Genomic DNA, 16,766 nt, shown 5'->3' with positions numbered 1-16,766 from the left:
TTGGTAATTGCAGTCATTGTTGCTTTAGTTGTGGTCATCCATTTACAATGAATGCTTGGTGTCAGTTTATTTATCTCTTGTAAAAATAAAATACAGTGTGTGGGGGGGGGATGAATAAATAAATAAATAAAGATGAGGAAACTGATACTTTAAAAGTTAAAATGAATCACTCAAAAGCACACAGATGAGAAGTGCAAGGCTAAGATTTAAATCTAGAAATGCTAAACATTATCTAAGTACTTTTCATTTAACTCAAACCTCCTAGCATTATCATTATCTGAGATAAAATGACAGATGCTATATAGAAATTAAAGCCAATGCATTTTGTTAACATATTGCCAAATACCTAATACAATATGTTGAGGGGGCATATTCTGGAATGAAAACATTATTTTAATAAAGATATTATAAAATAAAGGAAAAATCTGGAAAGTACGTATCATGAATATGAATGTTTTTATAAAGTTAAAAATACTCCTGGGCTTCCCTGGTGGCGCAGTGGTTGAGAATCTGCCTGCCGATGCAGGGGACACGGGTTCGTGCCCCGGTCCGGGAAGATCCCACATGCCGTGAACAGCTGGGCCCGTGAGCCGTGGCCGCTGAGCCTGTGCATCCGGAGCCTCTGCTCCGCAACGGGAGAGGCCACAACAGTGAGATGAGAGGCCCACGTACCACAAAACAAAACAAAACAAAACAAAAAAACACCTCTTACTGTATGATCCAGAAATTCAACACCTAGGTATTTACCCAAGAAAAAATGAAAAGATATGTCCACACAAAACCTGTGAGTGAATATTTATGACTGCTTTTTTTAATAATCACTCAAACTGGAAACAATATGGTAGGTCTGTTCAATGGAATATCACCCAGCACTAAAAAGCGAATTTACTGTTACATAAAATGACATGGAAATATCTTAAAAGCATTATGCTACCTGAAGAAGGTCAGACACACAGTATGATTCCATTTATATGATTGATAGTCTGGGAAAGGCACAACTATAGGGACAAACATTAGATCAGTGGTTACCAGGAGATGATAGTGGTAGGGGAGCAGATTAGCCCCAAACTTTTGGAAGTGATGGAAATGTTCTATATTCTGAGATAGTGGTTATGTGACTTGATACATTTGTCAAAAATTCACTGAACTGCACAGCTAAAGAGTATATTTTACTCTAAATTATACCTTGATAAAAAAAGAAAAAATTGTAAAACCCTCTCCCCCTTAATATTAAAATTTTTAAAAGAAAACAATAATGTATGTTATTAAAGAAGCATTAAGTCACTGTGGTGCAAAAAGGAACACTTAATAATTCTTTTTGCAATGTCAAAGTAATCTTACTTCATATACAAGCTCATGGTGAAAATGAGGTACTTCCAGTTCCTTAAGGCAATGTTCAGCTTCAGATATGTCTCCAGAGAGTAAATACTCTTTCAGCAGCATATCAATCTATTAGATTTAAAGATTGAGATGTGTTAGAATTCTTGATTTTTAAAAAATTCTGTTTTGCCTAAGGATTTATTTACACTCATCTCAATACAGTACATGATAAATAGGTCACAAACAGTTGTCTAAGAATAGTCTTGACATGACACTATCATAAAAGAATTTTTTAATAATTAAAAAGCAAATTCCCAAATTTTAAATGGTTCATAGTCATGAAGGGAATTCAGTGTTTCGGTGTGTTTCAATAATCCATTGCGATCGACGAGTAGACTTAAGATGTGTTTGGCCTGAGTTGTGACCATAATGCTTCAATGCTCCCTGTAAAACAAGGGACCTTAAATACCACCAGAGGGCACTAACTGAAAGTCTCAAAATGAATTTTTAAAGTGGCGCAAACCCATTTGCATCAGCATGACGTTAAGTGGGAGCCAAAAATGAGAGATAATAGGGCTTTACTAGACAGGGCAAAGATTTCCAAAGCAATTTTCTCTTTTCTCTACAACTGAAGATTTGAGGCCCATTATTTAAAACGTTCGTCAGTAATTCAGCTTCCAGTTATAGCTAAGGAGGCAAGTCTTGACTCTCCTGTTGAAAGTTGCATAAGAACATCTATGGCTCCAGAGAAAAAAAGTTTTTCAGCACAAGAACTTCAGCAAGGAATGTTCTCCCCTATACATCGCCTGTTAAAATCATCTTTGCACCTAGCAGACACTCAATGAATATTGGCTGATTGAAATCTCATTTAAGTATGTTCTACTTCCAACTTCTACAATGTATTTCCATTAAAAGTATAGTAAAATTTGATCAACAGGATACATCTTGATGAATAATTCCTATTATCATGCTTTAGGAAAATAAGTATTTAAAGCATGTTACTTGAATAAAGTATTTTCACTTTATAATTATAAGCTAATATATTTATTATTTAAATTACATCACTTAGTTTTTTAACTTTGTTATTAACTTAAAGTATTTAAATGTTTCCCATTGGGTTCCATGCATTGTTGAGAACGATAAATTATAAATACATGTATATATTTCTAAAAGTCCTTTCTGTCCAACTCATCCTTCCATGTAAAATAAATGAATATCCAAATAATGTCAACCTCAAACTCATATATTGGTAGCTTTATTTCAATATTTATCGTGACCATTTTTTTTTGTTGTGATAATTCACATACCATAAAACAGTTTGGCAGTTTCTCAAAATATTAATTTTGAGAAGCATTATCATCCTAACAATATTAAGTCTTTCAGTCCATAAACATGGGATATCTTTCTACTTATTTAAGCCTTATTTAATTTCTTTCAACAGTGTTTTGCAGTTTTTGGTGCACAAGACTTGCACTTCTTTTGTTAAATTTATTCCTTTGTATTTTAATCTTTTTTCTGCTATTACAAATGCAATTGTTTCTTAATTTCATTTCAGACCATTCATTGCATTGCTAGTGTACAGAAGGCCTAGAACTAAATTCAGTACACTGATCTTGTATCCTGCAACTGTGCTGAATTCATTTATAATAGTTTGGTGTTTTTGTTTCTTTTGAGAATTCACTTGGATTTTCTGTATACTGATCATGTCATCTGGGAACAGAGATAGTTTTACTTTTTTTCCAACTTAGATGCCTTCTATTTCATTTTATTCCTGAACTGCTCTGGTATTTCCACTGTTTTTATACCTCAATTTTTGTAATAACTTAAAAATTTTTTTAAAAACAGATATTGCAATCATGACATTACAAACACCGACTCATCTACCTTAACATATATAAAAACAAAACTGGTCAAAGCTCTAACAATATTTTGAGCTCCTTAACACTCAAACTTGGGTATACATATCATTAAAATATTTATTAAATATCAAAACTATAGTCACATGAAAGATTATACTCAAAAATCAGAAGCACATGTACTATATAAATCTTTTGATTTTCTTAAAAATCTCCAAATAGGATTAACTACTTTTTCTGGTTTCTTATTATAGAATATCACTTTGCTGCCAGAAAAAAAAATCCATAGAGAATAAATCTGGTATTAATGCAAAAACCAATTACTTTTTCTTTTAAAGAATGCATACAGGTAGTGAACTTCCCTACAAAAATCTACCACTCTGATCTACTCTAGTGTTCATAATGCATAACTTACAATCTAAGACCATCCAGTTTCAAACTGCTCTTATAAAAATGGACATTTATTGAATAACTTACAAAACAGAAACTCTTACTTCAACAGTCTAAAAAATTTTTAATTCCAAGAAAAAGACTTTAGGTATTCCTTTGAGGTTCCTACACAGCATTCTTCACGAAAACCCCTTTAACTCATGAAAGCCCCTTTAACTTAACACAGTCTTATTTTTAAGTCAGAGAAACCATAAAAATTTAATAATGACTATATAATTATTGTATAATTTATAGCAAAAGGGCATAAAGCCAAATATATAAGGATTATTCCATTTTCCACTTGCAGCTGTAAAACTGAAATTAATTTTTGCCCACAAAAATATCAGCTAGAGGGCAGTTTGTTTCCCTAAAGAATACATATAAATTAAGCTAAAGACAATGCCCAGTAGTTACCTCTTTAACAAGGTGGTTAAGAGACTGCTGCCCACCTCCAGAGCCCCAAACACTGTCCTTGCGCTTTCCACCTTTAGACATACTCAGAAGCACGGTAGCCTTGTCCAGAGCAGCTCTACAAAAAAAAAAAAAAAAAAAAAAAAAAGTTAATTTTGACATATGGACATGCTTGAGATTGACCAAATTACGGATGAAGTTGGGGCAAAAAAACCCATATACACTAAAAGCTTTCATATAACATAAAAGCAACCTGAAGTTCAGAAGTCTCTTAAAAAACTATTTTTCAAGATAAAAAGTTGGGAACAAAAAAAGTTGCTTCTCATATTAATATTCTCTCACTCATTTCCATTTCTCGCTCAACAAAAGTCTAATAACGTTATTTCAAAATTACTGATCTAGCCTGAGAAGGAACGTTTCACCTAAAACTAACTTTTACATAGATCCCTGCCTTTCCACCAGGGCAACCATTCCACTCTGACCTGAAGTAGTCCTAGAAAATTATAGTATCTATACCTGTGAAAACCTAAGACATGGCTAAGTTCAAGTCTAAGTTTCCAGGAAGTTATGAAAAATCATAGAGCATAACTCCCAAATATCACATTTAGCTTATAATTATACCAAAGAACAAAAGTGAAAAACATTATTTCCTAAGATTTCTATAGCAAATAAATATAAAATTGAAAATAGGGCTTTGTTAATACTGTCTATCTTATTAGAATATTAAATAATTACAGAATATTAAAACCTAAAGGGACCTTAAAAAACATTCCAAGTCCCATCCTTTCATTTTATAAATAAGGAAACTGAGACCGAGAGAAAAGTGGCTTGACATAAAGGTAGCTAACAGTTCAGCTAAAATCCAGAACTTCTGCATTATAGTACTGTCTTCTTTCTGTTACATCATGTCAAGAATCTCTCAATTTTGTTTTAACGGTAAAGAGTACACAAAAATGACAAACAGGTGTCCACAAAGTCTGATTAATTCAAGTGTCATTTCAACAGAATCCTGTAGAACTTTCCCCTATTTTGAAAGTCTAAGTAGGAAAATTAATTTACTTACCTAGCCTGTACACAATCTACAGTTCCTTTGTAACTATCAATATAGGTATTACATAAAATTCCATCTCCAACAGCTCTAGCAATAAACTGGCCCACCAACTATAATAAGAAAAAAAAAAGAGCTATATAAAAAAATCTAAAATAAAGCTTTATAGGACACAATTTCTGAAAACATAAATGATGAAGACTGGTTGAACTACACAGTCAATACCTAAGACATGTTGGAGTATTCAAAAAAAAACCTATTTAGCACCTACTGTTTATGCCCGGCATACACTCCCACATCTTAACCTACAAGTTAAAAGCCATGGGGGCATAAAATATCTGTTTTGCTCACTACTGAATCCCCATCACGTTGCACACTGCTTGAAACATAGCATATAATCAAAAATACTTGCTAAGTCAATGACTTAATAGTCAAGAGAAACAACTCTTCTGGAAAGAAAAAAAATTGGACTATGGTCTCTCAAAACTGTTTGATTAAAAGGAATTTATCTGAGGGGGAAAAGTTGTTCAGAAATATTTATCTGAAAGTATGTTCATAGCATTATTTCTTAAAAAAACTAGAAACAACTTAGTGTCTAACAGTAATTGTGTGGTTGAATGGTATATATGTAAGATGGTACACCATGTGGCCAAATATGTTTACCACATTTTATGGTGTAAGAAAAATCAAGTTTACCAAGTAGCATATACAGTATGATTCCACTTTTTATTAAAACACAAAACGTAAGGATATGTAAAAACCATACACTGATATATACCTACAAAAAGTAGAATGGAAGATTTAAACACCAAAATGTTAACAGTGGTTATTTTTGCTGGCCTTTCTTCCTTTTGGCTTTTATTTTTCAAAACTTCTATAATGACTATTAACTTATGTACAGTATTTTTTTAAAGTATGGGTATTGGTATAAAAAAAATTCATGTTTGAACCACAGCTCAATACTGACACAGACTACTTACTGTCTGTCACAGGAAAGTATAACAGAAACAGCATTTATGTTAACCTACCTACACTCTATTCCTAAATTAATGTTTAAGTAAAGTGCTCCTACCTTGCTTTAAAACTTTGCTCAGGTAAATAGCAAGGATTTCACACATTTTCAATTTCAAACCAGAAAGTCATATTATAGTGTCAGCATGTATGAAATCTAATAAAAGTAAAAGGCTTTGAACAGAATCTAAACAAAAGCATACATAAGTCATGAATTTTCTATTTCCCCACAAAGCTACAAAAGGGAACAATCTTATTTATCATTATTTTTATAATAAACATTAGTGAAGCAAACTCAATCCTCAGTTATAACAATCTACATTTTTAAAAAATCCTAGCTCATGAAACATCTTAACTACATGTAATAGAGAATATACAGACAGCAAAAAAAAACATGACCTAAAAACTATACAGAGCATGGGGGGGAAAGTAAGATATAAAATTACAGTGTGATGAAAACTATGTTACAGGGGTGGAAACAGCTAGGGAAAAATACACTAAAACATTAGAGGGCTATCTTTGTTTGACAGGGAATATGGGCCAGTTTTTCTTCTTTCATCTAATAAAATTTCCTAGGAGTATGTATTAGTTCTATACTTGCAAGTGAAGTAGACGGAGAGAATGAACAAGAGGAAGAATCATACAAACCTGCGGTGCTCTAGGAGTATCCAATGCTAATTCAGGTAGATCTTTCAACAATTTATCAAATGATTTTTCTACATCATTTGTGCTCATTACTGTCCCACAAAGGTCAGAAAGAAGCTTAGATGTCATTTCTCTATGACTAGCTTTTCCCTCCAACGCCAATGACACTGCCAACACTGGTACTCCACTTTTCATTTCGCCAAGATTTAAATCTCTTAGCATTTCCTATTCAAAAAAAAAAAAAAAAAGTATGTCACTGCCTATAGTTCAATTTATTTTATTTTTGAAAAAAATCAAGATATTACCCATATATCCTTCTCTCTCGACTGGAAAAAATCAGAGAAGCACTCAAAATTTGGGGATAAGATAACTCCATCTTTTTCTACACATAAGTTAAATACTGATCCACTTTAAGTCAAGCTTCAACTGTCTGAACATCACTAAAATCAAGAATGTGAATTACACCTAAAATAGTTTCTTAAACTACATAGTATTGCTAAGTTTGGTGTTAGGAGTTAACTAACCCTCTGCCTTATACTCTATTACTTCTAGAAATAGTGTTTTATGAGCATTTGTAGGGAAATTCATTTTACATTATCATAAGCTGTTTATACTCTCTTCACCCAAATATTTATACTTTCATATAAAGTTTAAAATGAGTTCTTAAACCACTGTTTTTAAGTGGGATTATTGTTTTAAATGCCAGGATAAAGTAAAATTTTCTGTTAAAAAATATAATAGCAGCAGCTAATACTTACTGACCACTTACAGTGTATCAGGAATTATAACAACACTTTAGTTTATACTCTTTGAGGGAGGTATTATCATCATACTCACCACACCCAAAGCACAGAAAAATTAAGTATTTGCTGAGGGCACCCAGAGGAGTGCCCAGGTTGGAAGTGGAATATAGGCAGTATGACCACAGAGACTAACTTGTAACTAAGTTACTCAGAGTAACGACTACTAACAAGGACACCAGTTAGGTAAGCTGAACAAATACTTGGTTTTATTCCTATAAAAACTCAAAGCTATCAAACCTCATATTGTCAGACAAACCAAGAAAACCCAGTGTGAATTAAAGGAATCTAAATTATAAAAGTCTTCTATGGAGAAGCAATTTTATTACTTTAAGTCGGTAATACTAAACTACTGAACTAGACCAATAATTTTATTTTACCCTTTTAGATTTACTTTACAAACAATTTGTAACACAGTAAATGTTCCCATACAAATTATGCTTCAAAAACACATTTGTGGGGCTTCCCTGGTGGTGCAGTGGTTAAAAATCCACCTGCCAATGCAGCGGACATGGGTTCGAGCCCTGGTCCGGGAAGATCCCACATGCCGCGGAGCAACTAAGCCCACGCGCCACAACTACTGAGCCTGTGCTCTAGAGCCCACAAGCCACAACTACTGAAGCCCGCGTGCCACAACTACTGAAGCCTGCATGCCACAACCACTGAAGCCCATGTGCCTTGAGCCTGTGCTCCATAACAAGAGAAGCCACCACAGTGAGAAGCCCGTGCACCACAACAAAGAGTAGCCCCTGCTCACGACAACTAGAGAAAGCCCGTGCACAGCAACCAAGACCCAAAGCAGCCAAAATTTAATTAATTAATTAATTAATTAATTAAATAAAAACACCACACATTTGTTCTCTTGATTTCTGTATGCATTCTTTTCCAAACTTTTGTATCTGTGTTCTTTTCTGGACAGAGTACAAAAGATAAATTTTATTCTACTCCTAAGCATTGAAATGAATGTCAAAAAAATGGAACTGAGGCATTTTTAATGAGATCCCTAAGGACATTTTAGAAGGTCCATAAATGCCTTGACTAACAATTATAAAAATGCTATAATTATAAAAATTATTAAAATATTGTGTTGTGCCATTTTTCAGAGAAGAAAATGGCACAGAGCCCTCATCTGATCCCAAATAGGTAAGAAGTGGTCTAAATAAAATTTTAGGCCATTTCTTAGTTAGAAATTCATTTATGCGTAAGAAAATGCTTAAATTTTTTCAGTGATCCAAGATCATTCTGAATACAATGTTTTGCTTTTAACAGTGTCTGCTCTCCTATATTAAATAAATTATACTTCCAACTTTAAACCTACCGCAACTTCATTAGTATCTCCGTGCTCAAAATATTCCTGTATGATTGGTGTTAAAGTCTTCTCAAATGCCGTTTCATCCAAAGGCAAAACTACAGTTTCATAAACACAGTTTTCCTGGAAAGGGAAGGGGCAGAAAGTTATAAATTAAAGAACCAAATATTCAGATACACTGAAATTGTTTCACAATTTTATACTCTAACTGGTTAGTAATACCCATTCAAGGCAAGAAAAAGAGATGCTACATGCTTTGATCACTTATAAAATATAAAAACAGAATCTACGTCACTGTTCTTTTATAAAATCTGAATACAATAAACCAATATACAGATTAAAACCACTAACTACAGCAAATATATGACTTGCTTCTGATCCCCCATATCTTGTTAATTTTTTTTCTCTCTCCCACAAAACCAATACTTCAGTGACCAAAAAGCTTTAAGCTTCCTATCACACCTAGTATTTTCATTAAAACGTCACTTAAAAAAAACAAAACAGCAGGAGCCAAAGCCTTCATGATTAGTATTATAATAATAAAAAAGCCCTTATAACAAAAATCAATGTTGTAGTGACCAAAAAATCTCTAAGGAAAAAGCACTATTCAACTGAAATTTCAAAAAGAATAAGATGTCCAATAATCTTCTATCCCCCTTCTCTGCAAAAAAAGCCCTGAAATGTTTACATGCAACTTGTGACTGGCTTCAGTCTAACAACATACTTTCAAGTCTTTCAAGACTATATATTAAAATTAGAACATTTAGCAAAGATTTTATAGTACTTGAATCCTACTGGTTTTAAAATATATTTTTCATGTTCCCTTAGAAATATTTCCATGTCTAATTATTAAATTCAGAAACCAAGTGAAAATTAAGCATACATTACTATCAGTTAACTTGGTTTTCTAATCCAAAATTAACCTAACAGTCTGAAAGGACTGAATATATATATGATTTAGATATACATACTAATGTATGTAATATGTGTACACACGTATGTACACACTCATATACATATCAATCACACAAATTATAATCACATTATAAAATTATATATATATGATTTGAAATGGTATAGAGTACAGATATAGAATACATGATTTGACAAGTATATGAGTATACTACAAACATGAGATCAAAAAGTTTGTAAGTATTTTAAATATATATTACAGAAAGTAAAACACTTCTACCTGGTCATCATCATAGTTAGGATCTTTCACATCCACCTCCTCCACATCATATACCTGTCCAGGTGTACCCCAGACACCTTTCCCTCCAGCACCACCTGAAAAAGTTTAGAATTGAGAAAGGAGAGAGCATAATGTCCATAGTTCATAAATTTTAATTGAAATCTGAAATAATTCTAGATGTTCAGGTGTTAATTCAATAGCAGTTAAAAAACTGTATTTTAATTTCTATGCTAGTGATTTTGCCAGTTGAGAATTATATGTTAAACCTCTTTTTATTCAGATCACTGATTTTTCAGTAATGATTAGATATTAGATAGTTTATAACCTATTTCCAAAAAAACAAGTTGAAACAGCCTACAAAGTTAAAACTAAAAAGGCGGCATCATGCTTTAAAATAAAAGCAAAAACAAACAAACAAACCAAAAAAATCAGAAAAATAGCTGTAGCGGTGACCTCAAGGCAAGTGATACTGCAGTGGAGCTCTAAATTCTATCTGACATATCTTGGGAACAGCAACAACAAAAAAGAAATATGCTGAGCCAGTAAGATGTGGCATAGAAAACTCCACAAGGGAGAAATTATTCAACAAAGAAGTACACTGACCACCATCAAATGTTTTAAAGTCAAATACTCTTTACATATAAAAAGAAACAAATACTTCACAACTAGAAATATGTTACAAATAACTAATTGCTAATGAAGCATTAACAGAACTAATCATCATTTCTACTTCTCTACATACAAATTCACCAGAAGTTTAACAATTCCAACTTTCAAAGTTGCTTTACTAAATAAACTTATTGAAATATTTTTATAAGCTCAATATATTGCATTATTTTTAAAGAACTTGTACAGTATCACCAGTTTTGGGGGGGAGGTTTTCATTTTACACATAGAGTATAATTCTTGCCACCAAAGCAAAACAGAATCTGATAACTAGGTTTCATTTTGACCCAGCCAATGGTTGCAGAGCCATTCAACAAGAAAAACAATTTCTGACAGGGCACAAAAACATTTTACAAGTATCCTAGGCCATAATTTGAAGCTCCCACCATTTAGAAGTTGGTGAAATCTCCAAATTGCATCAAAATTCTATTACAGACAGAGGCTGACAGACCCCTCATTCAACAAATATTTAAGTACCCAAATTGCTAGTCACTACTCCAGGCACTGGAGATACAGCAGTGAAACAAGACCATTCCACTCCAGTACCCAAAACAGAGCTGAAAAGAACTCAGAACCAGATCTACAAAATTATTAAAATTCTGACCCGGATATTACCAATCAAATTATATTTATCATGTATTCTTAACAATGGACATAACTAATTAGATTCATTAGATAATAGACATGATGAATTTCTGACCCTACTTCTTTCAAGCAGAATTAGAGAATACATGCACAATTCATAACTGTGAAGAACACTGGTGTGTATTTTGCTGGAAATATGAGATAAAGTACTGCTCAAGAAAACTAATCTACTCAAACAAGAAAAAAAGGTTCAACTTAAAAGAAAAAGTGGTATGGTCCTCAGATTATTACTATGTAAAAAACATATACAAGCCATAAAACATTATCATTGTTTAAATTTCTCTCATTATTAGAACAAGGAAACTGTAGCATAAGAATCAGACAATATTTTTTCCATTTGTGTCTTTGGACGTTTTATATACTAACCTTTCTTTGGTAGTCCCCTTCCTTTCCCAGATCTGGATCGCCTATCTAGCAATCTTCCCTTTGGACTGGTTGGTACAGTTACTCCACTTCTAAGGCCTTCACTTCCGTTATCACTGACGGAATCGCCTCTGCCGGAGTCCCGGGATGAGTTTTTCCGTAGCCGCCTTTTCGCCTTGGCATTAATTCTAGCTTCATTAATGGAGGATGCCGAAATCCAATTTCCATTTATCTCATTCTTTATTTCCTCAGTCCCAGCATTTTCTTCATCACCAGAAAAGAGAGAGTCACTTAAATTATCAGGCTCTTAAAAAGAAAATGAAGGAAAAGAATTCTAAGTTAAGTATTTTAACCACCTACTGCTATACCAGTTATAGTCGTAAGTTATACTAAGTTGAATCACATGAAATTATCATTTTTGTAGGTGACAGTCACATATTGGCAATTTCATATGGCTCAGTCCAATACATGACAACTAACTAGTAGTACTTCTCACATTATCATGCCAAATGAACTAAGGCACTAAATGTTAATGAAAAATTTTACTGAAAGCATGTTATTTCATGTGTTTACATCATAAAACCTATGTTAATATAAACACCAAATACAGTACAAAACCTTTGAGACTTTTATGAGCTAAGACAGTCAAGCAGTTGGAGATAGTAAGAAAAGACTAAGGATCCTTAGGGAAGGTAGATAAACTAATATTTACAGAATGCCTATTTACCAGGCACTAGGCTGGGCACTTTGTCATTTATCCACAAGTTTGAGAGCTATTTACTACATTATTTATACAGATAAGGAAACTAAGGCTAAGAATGTTTAAATAACTTGCCAAATATCTCATAATTAATTGTGGACACTTAGAAAATAGTACTAATCCAAACAGCGTGAAAGGCATTTAGCAAATACGTGATCATATACGATTACTGAGCCAAACTGCTGATGCTTCACTGCTGTCAAAGAAAGCCATCATCTCAAGGTTCTAATTCATCTCTCCAAACCTGACTCACACTACTTAACCATTCTCTGAAAATCTTCTAGACTGTGTAAGATTTGTACATTATCCCCTGAAAGACAGCAACATTTGGAGTTCCCAAAGGTCCTCCGTTTAGAATGGCATCCTCACTGCTCTTTTCAGTTACCAAAATCCTTTAGGATATACAGCTGGAGTCTTACTTCCTCCATGAAAACTTTCCTAACAATCCTAGCCACAATAACACTCATACACTGCTCATTTACCACATCACAGAAATCACTTTATTTCTTTTCATATAAGTCATTGCTTTTCCAAATAAGTCATAAGCCTCAAGAGAGGAACTACGCCTATACTATAGTTTTTGTATCCTCAGCACCTAGCAGAGTATCCTTTATACCATCAACTCCAATGTCAATGGAGATCAAATGACATGGTGACACTCGGCATTACTCCAAAAACTTTTTAAGTCAGAAAGCTACGGAATTAGTTATCCCTGGGCCCAAGTTTTGTTCATTATGGCTCACTCAACTCAGAGCTGAATCCCTCAAATGTTTTTAAATATTCCTAATAATTAGGATGTGTCAAGTCTATATGCATGGGCTTTAACATGTTTTTTTTTAAAGGTAATATGTAAAAACTAAAAATTTTTTAAATCAACCTATAAAAAGAAGCACAGATGTGTTAAAATCTTTACAATTCTTGACAAAAAGTATGAAAGTTAGTAACAAACCCTGTGGTAATCAAAAAACAAACAAAACATTAAGTGGAGCCAAATTACTTCGGCAGTCTCATAAGTAGTCTGCTGCCTTCAGTCTTCAAACCATTCTCCAAACTGCATGGAGACTGATTTCTCCCACTGAAAACCCTTTGAAGGTATTCCTATTGGGTCGAAATAAAGTGTAAACTCATAACATTGCAATGTTAGGTACTTCATGATCTTGCCCCAATCACTAGAATAGCTGCTGACCACTCCCACATTCAAATGGTCAGAGCTGAGATTTGATATCATAGGTAGATGATGGGGGAATTAGTTTGTCAGAGGAATACAGGATATATAAGAAAAAAAGAGAAATTATTAAATGAGAGACCAGCTAAGAAAACGTTGCAGTATTCAGTCACAAACTAACTGGAAAGGGCAAGGTTAATAACTTTGGGGTAAATAAGAAAGTGAAACTTTCAAAGAAAAAATAAAGGGCTTTCAAAGAGAATAAAGAATAAAATAGTGTTTTAAAAGTTTTTAGACTAGGAAAGGAAGCCAGTGTTAGGAGGGTCAGTTTGGGACATCATCATAACTAAACTACTATGACTAGTAGTAACAGCAGTAGCAGTAGTCATAGTAGTCATATTACTTCTTCTATCATTACCATCAGTACTGTTACCTACTATATCAGGTTTCAAGCACTTTACATACATGGTCTATAATCCTCACAAAGCTCTATAATGAAGCTGTTTATCCTCATTTTTCAGAGAGAAGATGTTTCATAGAAAAATTATATATCTAAAAAGGACTGTGGCCAGGATTCAAACCCACATTTGAATCTTAGACGACTGTAACTATAGAAAATACAAAGCTAGAGTACAGCAGAGTAGTGACAGCTAAAGAAACAGGCAACAAGGGAATGAATATAAAGAGAGAAAAGAAGAAAAGGGAAGACCAGAGATCAGACAAATCAGATGGCATTTCATGTAAGAGTGGATGATTGAAGAAAACATTAAACATCTACCAATAACATATTGCTTTCATTATTCTACAATTAAGGTAAGCTGCCACAACTAATCCAGAAGATAAAGGCCTCTCTTAGAATGCTTTAAAACGTCCCTCAGAGTACTAAAGTATTCAAGTATTCAAGCAATCATATTTCCTACACGTGAGTTTCTTCTCTTCAACTATTTTAATATCCTTTCAAATATACATTTATGTATCTACAGCAGTAGACACACCTAGGTATATTTTATATATTAGGTCTTATCATTTTTAACCCACGTTTGTATCAATTGCTCTTTTATATTTTGCTACTCATACTCACCTAAGTTTTGGGGTTCCATAACCACTACTGATCTGACTTTAAGAAGTCCAAAATTAAAAAGATAAAAACCCTGAGTACAGAATCTGGTGACTTCAAAATTGTTTTCTACTGTGTACTAATTCCCTCTTTCTGAATTCTCTGACATCTCAGTAACCAACCCAACTTATATTACACCACAGTCCCAGACGATCACATTTTCAACTACTGGTCCACTGACTTACATAATTATAATTAACAATATTAGCTCATTTTCATTTGTGACATACATAATATGTGCTATGGGCATGACACACATGCATGGTATCTCACTTAATCCTAACAATAAACCTATAAAGAGGGTATTTATAATCCCAGCTTTATACATGAAGAACTGAAGGTCAAAGCAAATAACCCACTTTCCCCAAGTAACAGAGATGCTAAAAGTAGAAGTTGGAATTAGTACACTAGTCTGTCTGACTTGGACTATTTGTTACAGGAAGCATTTACTGCAAAGAAGGTCTGTCTTAGGCTCATCCAAGTACTGAAGTATTTAAGGAAGTACTCAGCAGAGGCATCAAGAACAAGATTAGAACAAGGACTTGTTATAATTAGAAAACAAAAAGTATAAAACTTAGAGCTGTGCCATCTAATAGAAATATAATGCAAGCCAAATATGTAATTTTAAATTTCTCAGTATTCATATTAAAAACTAAAAAGAAACAAGTGAAATTTATTTTAATATATTTTATTTAATCTAATAGATCCATTATATCAATTCAACATGTAACCAATAGAAGAAATTACTGAGGATTGCATCGCTTTCTTTCATACCAAGTCTCTTGAAATCTGGTATGTATTTTGTACCTACAACACACCCCAATTCAGGTAAGTCACATTTCAAGTGCTCAACAGCCATATGTGACTACTGGCTATACCAGACAGTGCAGAGAAGAAACAATTACCTATCTATGAAATATATTCTTAAATTTTATTATTACCATTCTCACCTCAATGAAGCAGGGACATGATACCAATTTGTAATCCTAAAAAACAAGTACTCATACAGCTATTGTATATAAAGCAGCACCAAAATAATCATTAATTATTGTAGTAATTTTTTTCAACTATAATTTTCTAGTACACTTTAAATCAGGTTTGTAAATACAAAATTGCAAAGAAGTTTCAACTTCAAAGTGTGCATTCAGATCAAAGAAAACTATGTAACTGGACACAACAGTGAATTAAAGTCACTGAAAAAAATGAAGCTGTAGTATTAAAAAATGAAATACATTAAACATATTTAAATTAGAGTTTTTTTTCAATATTAATCATCAAGCAAAAATTATCTAAAGTGTACCAACATGAAAAGTTCTCACTATTGAGACTATTTCAAAATCCTAATTAACTCTCTACAAAGATTATTCTGAAAACTATATATACATTTTTCAGTGATCTGAAGTTACTATTTAGCTTTTGGACATCTATTCCTCAAAACTGTTTTTATGATAATAATGTACTACTAAAGCATTATGGAAAATCAGGGAAAATACACAGTTAATTTGTAATATATAAATTATTAGGAAAGATATCAATGATACCAATAGTTTATATTATAGAGACCACTAACTAGCTCATGTGAGAACAGTAATGAGCAGGTTCACTATTCTTCTCCCCTTCTACACCATATAGTTTACTATGAATAGTGGAGAATAAACGTATGAAATGTGAAAGGACAGGCAGAGAAATACATGTGATGAATTTCATAAAAATAAGAATCACAAACTTGATTTTACAAATATGACCTGTTTTCTTATAGCATGAGTAAGATGGTTTTTAAAGTAGTTTTCATAAAATTTGGTATGGCCTGAAACTTGCTCACAATACCATCAAGGTTCAAGATATTATTATTTACCTGTAGGGTTTACATTCAGTATCTGCTCGTTTTCTACATCCATCGTTCCTTAATTTCACTCGCACTAATTAAATTACCAAGTGGAACTCTTCCTCTGGGATGTATTTCTTTAAAAAGAAAAAAAAAAGTTTCAACGTCTTCCAAACCGATATAATTAACGTAAATTCAATTTAC

The 16,766-nt window shown here is 32.9% G+C and overlaps 1 protein-coding gene across 3 annotated transcripts in view; it reads right to left on the bottom strand.

Annotated features, from left to right (window-relative positions):
* PDCD4 (programmed cell death 4) overlaps window positions 1-16,766 on the bottom strand; it is a 29,172-nt gene that overhangs the window by 5,744 nt on the left and 6,662 nt on the right. For 2 of the 3 annotated variants that reach the window (XM_007112101.4, XM_024121615.3), the window contains 8 exons: window positions 16,593-16,699; window positions 11,699-12,001; window positions 10,022-10,116; window positions 8,839-8,952; window positions 6,724-6,945; window positions 5,080-5,177; window positions 4,020-4,134; window positions 1,342-1,449 (listed from right to left, as the gene is read on the bottom strand). In XM_007112101.4, the coding sequence (XP_007112163.1) occupies window positions 1,342-1,449; window positions 4,020-4,134; window positions 5,080-5,177; window positions 6,724-6,945; window positions 8,839-8,952; window positions 10,022-10,116; window positions 11,699-12,001; window positions 16,593-16,635 (1,098 nt within the window). In that variant the 5' untranslated portion in view covers window positions 16,636-16,699. The remainder of the gene's footprint in view (window positions 1-1,341; window positions 1,450-4,019; window positions 4,135-5,079; window positions 5,178-6,723; window positions 6,946-8,838; window positions 8,953-10,021; window positions 10,117-11,698; window positions 12,002-16,592; window positions 16,700-16,766) is intronic. The other variant, XM_024121616.3, reaches the window with a different exon arrangement.

The sequence above is a fragment of the Physeter macrocephalus genome, chromosome 20 (assembly GCF_002837175.3).
Source record: "Physeter macrocephalus isolate SW-GA chromosome 20, ASM283717v5, whole genome shotgun sequence".
Classification (NCBI taxonomy): Eukaryota; Metazoa; Chordata; class Mammalia; order Artiodactyla; family Physeteridae; genus Physeter; species Physeter macrocephalus.
The sequence above is the reverse complement of the archived record's forward strand: the minus strand, read 5'-3'. Positions and strand labels throughout refer to the sequence as shown.